Source organism: Gekko japonicus, unplaced genomic scaffold, assembly GCF_001447785.1.
Source record: "Gekko japonicus isolate JY-2015 unplaced genomic scaffold, Gekko_japonicus_V1.1 scaffold1889, whole genome shotgun sequence".
Taxonomy (NCBI): domain Eukaryota; kingdom Metazoa; phylum Chordata; class Lepidosauria; order Squamata; family Gekkonidae; genus Gekko; species Gekko japonicus.
This window is the reverse complement of record NW_015162006.1, coordinates 334127-340406: the sequence shown is the minus strand read 5'-3', so window position 1 is coordinate 340406 and position 6280 is coordinate 334127. Positions and strand designations below refer to the sequence as shown.

General features: G+C 46.7%; 1 protein-coding gene across 1 annotated transcript in view; it reads left to right on the top strand.

Moving 5' to 3' along the window:
• Window positions 1–6280, top strand: part of WRAP73 (WD repeat containing, antisense to TP73) — a 30141-nt gene that overhangs the window by 13938 nt on the left and 9923 nt on the right. Inside the window, exon 4 of the mRNA XM_015405474.1 lies at window positions 4990–5062. Coding sequence (XP_015260960.1) covers window positions 4990–5062 — 73 coding nt within the window. The remainder of the gene's footprint in view (window positions 1–4989; window positions 5063–6280) is intronic.

Here is a 6280-nt window from a genome sequence, read left to right as displayed (position 1 = left end):
TAACTTCAGTCTTGTATGATCTACTGATTTTTGCCTTTTGTTTTTGAAGAATGCTCATGGTTGTGTGTTAAATTTACAAAGCCAAGCGAACATGCTCAGGATCTCTTATTACTGAGGCATAATTCATTCGTGTTTTGAGTTGCTATGTGCCCTTCTAGGAATATGAGTATTGCTTTGCTGGGTCAGGCCAAAGCCTACTTGTCCAGGACTGTGTGCAAGAATTTGCACACCCAACCGGTGCTAGGCGTCCTGCCAGAAATTGGCCTGTGGTCCACTGGACCACAAGGTACCTTCTGCCCACCCATGCTGTGCAGAATGTAGAATTTAAAAGTTACTGTCCCGGGCCTTGTTTTTAGAAGATGATTTTGGCCTACCAGTGTCATGTAGTGCTTAGAGTGTCGGAGTAGGACCTGGAGAAGCCAGGTTCAGCTCTTCACTCTTGTCATGAAGCTTGCTGGATGACGTTGAGCCGGTCACTGTCTCTCAACCATACCTGTCGCCCAGGGCAGTTGTGAGGATATAATGGAGAAAGGGAGAATCATGTATGCCGTCCTGTGCTCTTTGGAGAAAAGGGGAGTGGAAACAAAAATATTCTAAATAAATAGAATGTTGATAAACAAGAACAGTTAATGCCATCTTTTGTTTTCTCCCGTAGTTAATTTCTGCCTGTGTCCTTTGTCGCATTGCTTTGTGGAAAGAGGGTGGGATGGTAGGTAAAAGATGGGCTAGGGCAAGGGCGTCAAACATAAAGCCCATACAGGGCTCTTATGTGGCCTGCGAGCAACTAGTGCAAGGGAGGGAACAGGAGACTGCTTGGGGGAGTGGGCGGAGCCACTCCAATTATGGCTTCAGCACAGCAGAACAACCTTGCCTACAGCAGTCAAGCAGCGTGGGAGCATTTGCCCAGTGCTCCACCGCTGGCTCTCCAGTCCACCCATGAGGCTTTTCCTCTTCACCCCCTCCCAGCCCATGGAGCCTTGCAATGAGGATACACCAACTCAGAGCTTACCAGCTGCTGTCCTTGATACAGTTTACTTCTCCGGTACCTGGCATTACGTTTTATGGCACACATGGCCCGGCCCGGTCAGATCCGGCCTTCATAGCAAGTGAGTTGGACACCTCAGGGCTAGAGGGAAAATGCAGGGACCCGAGTAATATTCCAGACGGGAAGCTGAAGTCCTGTGAAGTAGAACGATTAGCTTCATCGCTAAGGTAGGAGGCATAGATGAACCTCTGGCGTGAGAGCCCCATCCCCCAAATATTTAGGGACTCCTGTGAAATATTTGTGCCCTTGAGTGTGCCCTCTTCCACATCAGCACCCGTGGACTCAGTGTGTGGTGCTGTGAGCTAGAACAGTGGCACAGCTAAAAGACTGAGCTGCTAATCAGGAGATTTCTAATTAAAATAAGAACATAAGAACATAAGAGATGCCAGTGTTGGATCAGGCCAAAGGCCCATCCAGTCCAACACTCTGTATCACACTGGCCAGAAATACCAGTGCCATCAGGAGGTCCACCAGTGGGGCCAGGACATTAGAAGCCATCCCACTGTTGACCCCCCCAAGCACCAAGATGACAGAGCATCACTTGCCCCAGAGTCCCTATCTATACCTTGTGGCTAATAGCCACTGATGGACCTCTGCTCCATATGCTTATCTAATTCCCTTTTGAAGCCGTCCATGCTTGTAGCCGCCACCACTTCTTGTGGAAGTGAATTCCAAGTATTAATCACTCTTTGGGTGAAGAAGTATGGTACTTCCTTTTATCCGTTCTAACCCGACGGCTCCGCAATTTCATGGAGTGCCCACGAGTTCTTGTATTGTGAGAAAGGGAGAAAAGTACCTCTTTCTCTACCTGCTCTTTCCCATGCATAATCTTATAAACCTCAATCATGTCACCCCTCAGTCATCGTTTCTCCAAGCTAAAGAGCCCTATAATTTTGGCTTCCCTTTTTTCAACCCCCCCCCCCCATAAATCCTTAAAGTTTGCATCCTGAATATTAAAAGACCCTCCCTACATTCCACACGTTGTGCCTGATACTGCCAATGAGCAGAACCTGCTTGGAACTGCAGCCCAGAACGTAACATTTCATGGACTTAGCAGCTGAACAGTTGGAAGTGTGTGCAAAATAGGTGAATGATACTTGAGTGGGGTCGAGCGCAGTTAAGACAGAAGTTGAATTCCAGTGAGTGCATCTATTGCTGTAGGACAAGGGTGGGCTAACTTCAGTCTTGTATGATCTACTGATTTTTGCCTTTTGTTTTTGAAGAATGCTCATGGTTGTGTGTTAAATTTACAAAGCCAAGCGAACATGCTCAGGATCTCTTATTACTGAGGCATAATTCATTCGTGTTTTGAGTTGCTATGTGCCCTTCTAGGAATATGAGTATTGCTTTGCTGGGTCAGGCCAAAGCCTACTTGTCCAGGACTGTGTGCAAGAATTTGCACACCCAACCGGTGCTAGGCGTCCTGCCAGAAATTGGCCTGTGGTCCACTGGACCACAAGCTACCTTCTGCCCACCCATGCTGTGCAGAATGTACATCCAAATACTAGACAGGGCCAGCCCTGCTTAGCTCCCGGGGTCTGATGAGACTGGGCTTGCCAGAGTTACCCAGGTCATGGCTGATATTGCGCATTCACGACCATCTGTGTTGATGGAGAGCATGCCCCCTTCCTGTTCTCCCCCCCCCCCCCATGATAAATGGAACTATAATCTCTTGCACCTATCATCTGTTTGGTGGGGAAGCGTGCAGTGTCGGGTATAGAGTTACTTTAAGGGTGTGTGGACCGAGGCCTGAGAGGAGTACTTGAACTCTTCACTTGGTGTGATAACTTTTCGAAAACTTTCAGGAGCTCCCCTGTGCCAATGTAGTAGAGAGCTTCTGTCTTTCACCGGGTCCTCTACAGGAGGTAATATAAAAGTATCTCGGAAACAGTCTGAATCCGGAGGGAGAGGTCAGGTGGGAGGAGTCACACAGCTGATGCCTCGAAGATTCCCGCATTCCGAAGGTGCAGAGGTCTCCAGAAATAGCCAGGCCTTATGGGGGAAAGTTTAAGACTCAGATGCTCTTGAAACCTTCCTCCAAACTAAGAATCAGTGTGCTTGTCTGCTGAGATTGGGTAGATGGATGGCACAAGGAATTGGGCACACCGACAGTATCTTCCCAGATCTACTAGTTTTTACTTCCATGATTTGCTGCTGCTTTCAAGCCTGTTCTAATCACCTGACATCCCCCCCCTCCAAGCCCCTCTATGGCCCTACCAGACTCAAAATTCCTTTTTTAAAAAAGGAGTCAAGGTATTAAACAGAAGAGCATCATAGAGCTCAAACGTTTAGGGATTATAAACAATGCAGTTATAGAGCTGGCTTAAATTAGTGTTTTGGTTTGGTTAAATATGAATTTGGTTCTCCTTTAAATCAGAATGTGATGGTGCTATTGATGTATTTGCATTGAAAGTGCTGAGGCTTAGCCATGAATGAAGCTGTTGGTTGTAACTGAGGCCGTAATTAACAAACCGTTAACCATCTCCAGTAACTATCTTCTAGGACTTTCTGTACCTCCCTTAGGAATGCCAAGTTTTTTTTATGTTACAGATGTCCCTTGTGCTTTGTTTCTCTGTTACTACTCTGGTTTCTGCTTCTGCACCATAGTTTCTTGCTCTGCTTGCTGTAAAGTGCAGACCTTTAAAACAGGAAACACTAAAACAACATGGATTACTTTTGCCTCGAAGTTTCTCAAATTGGATGTCTGTGTGTGTGGCTTTTTTTTTTTAGGAGGGGGGAGTATTCCAAGAAGTGGAAGGATCCTGAAGCAGCCCAAGTGTTTCTCCTCTCACCATTTCTTAGATAGTTAGAATGTCCCTCAATGGATTTGTGATGTTGGCTGCATTCCCGGTGCCCCACCAAATGCTGGTGAAGAACCGTTGCGGCCTAATTTTAGGAGGGAAGGAGCTGAAAGAAGGAGATGCTACTTTGCCTTTCCCTGAGCTTGGTTTTAGAAGGGGGTCTGATGTCATATTCCATTCCACCAGTTGCATCAGGGCGTTGGCCAGCAGAGTCCTATGTGCAGAGCAAGGTGCAAACTTAGTGTGTTGTCCTGGGGAATAGGTGATTGGGAGTAAGTTTAGAAAGCTTACATCTTTTGCAACAAACCAATTGAGGATCGTAATGGTGGAATGTGCCGCTGAGTCGTGGCTGAGAAGGTGGCCCCTTGGGGTTTTCAAGGCGAGAGACGAAGAGAAGTGGTTTGCCGTTGCCTGCTTCCGGGTAGCACTCCTGGATTTCTTTGATGGTCTCCCATCCAATTATTAACCCGGGCAGGGGTGCACTCCTGGATTTCTTTGAAGGAGCGGAGCTCCGGCACTAAAGAGCCCAGGGGGCAGGCACATGCAACAAGCCCCACCCCCTGCTCCCAGCAGCCCTCAGTCAGAGCAAGAAGCAGCCAGGTAAGCTGCAGAGGGCCCCCGGTCCAAAACAGTCCACTGGTACCTTTAAGACCAAGTTTTATTCAGGTACAAGCTCTCCCTCCTCTGCGAGGACAGATCTGCACGTGTCCTCCCCCCCCCCCTTAGCTAGCAATCCAAAACAGTCCAGTGGAGCCTGAGCGGTGGGTGTTGCTTTCTGACACACTTCCGGTGAGGTCAGGGGGTGTGGCATATGCTAATGAGTTATGCTAATGAGCTCCTGCACCTCTTTTTCTACGAAATGACCCCTGAGCCCGGGCCAATCTTCCTTAGCTTCCGAGATCTGATGAGGTCTGTTTGGTCTTGGCCATCCAGGTCAGAGGTGTAATACTGTGCTTATTTTGGTAGCCCTCTCTGAACATTCAACCTGGTATAACATACTTAAACTATTTCCGAGGATTTTTATCTCTATCAAAACCATGCCGTGGGCAGCCCAAGGGGATTTTGAACAAGACTCCTGCGCCTACATTTCATCTGCAAAGATAAACAAATGCTTCCTGTGTCTCTTTTCTCTCTTTCCAACAGCTGCGGATAACTGTCTGGTCCTTGTGTACCAAATCCGTGTCTTATATCAAATATCCAAAGGCCTGTCAGCAGGGTAAGTGGAGCTACCCAAATACTCAAAGGGAAGTGTTTTCCCCCCATTGTTGCCATTTTCTGTATACGTTGAAATCCTTTCTAACCGAGTCCTGTGCAGAAGGGTCAACGTAGTACAAATGTGATCCAGAGGGTCTTTGTATGCAAAATGGTAATTAATCCATCCTGTTCTGTCTGAGTGAGTTCTGTTGTCTCAGATTCAGGCACCTGTCCCAAGTAATAAGTATCTGTAAAATCAAAACACAGCTCACAGAATGGCTGCCTGGCATTTCCCAACTATATTTAAATACTAGAACTCGAGGGCATCAAATGAGGCTGATGGGCAGTAGATTCAGAACGTACCAAAAGAAATCCTTCTTTAGGCAGTGAGTGATTAAAATGTGGAATTTGCTGCCAGAGGATGTAGTGATGGACACAGGAATGAGCAGCTTTGAAAGGGGATTAGACAGGTTCGTGGAGGATTCGTGGATGATTCTATCCATGGCTACTAGCCATGGTGACTGAGGGGAACCTCCACATTTGGAGACACTAAACCTCTGCATCCCAGAGCCAGGAGGCAACGTTAGGGAAAGGTCTTGGCCTCTCTGCCCTGTTGTTGGCCCTCCAGAGGAACTGGTTGGCCACTGTGTGAGGCAGGATGCTGGACTAGAGGGACCCTGGTCTGATCCAGCAGGGCTCTTCTGATGTTCTTATCTACCAATCTTGGTCAATTGGTAGATGGAGATACAGGGCATTGTTTATGCCATGTCTCAGCCCCAGATTCCACAACTGGAAAATATTATTTCAAGAATATCTCCCAGGTATATTTAAGAACTGTGCCCATTAGTGCACCTTGCAAAAGATAGAGTAGCAAATAATTAAAAAAAAAAATAATAGTAACAGTGAGGTAAGTAGTAGAGTGATTTTATTTACTTTGGCATGAGTAAAATGAGCTTCTTTTACAATCATGTTATAGGTCGTGCTGTAAAGATCTGGTGTTCTCAGTTTTTAAATAAGTCACTGGCTGGTGCATAGCCTACACTGATTGTGGTTTGTTGTGGTCAGTGGCTAAAGTAGTAGAACTGATGGACATAATTTCAGATAACTGGGCATGAGCTTCAAAATCTTAGGTACAGAGCTGAGAATGTATTCTCCTAGGTATCAGCATTACACTTCTAGGGTCTTGAGCCACTGCAAAAAATATATGTAGCCAGATACCAATGTTGCCTGGTTTCGTCTT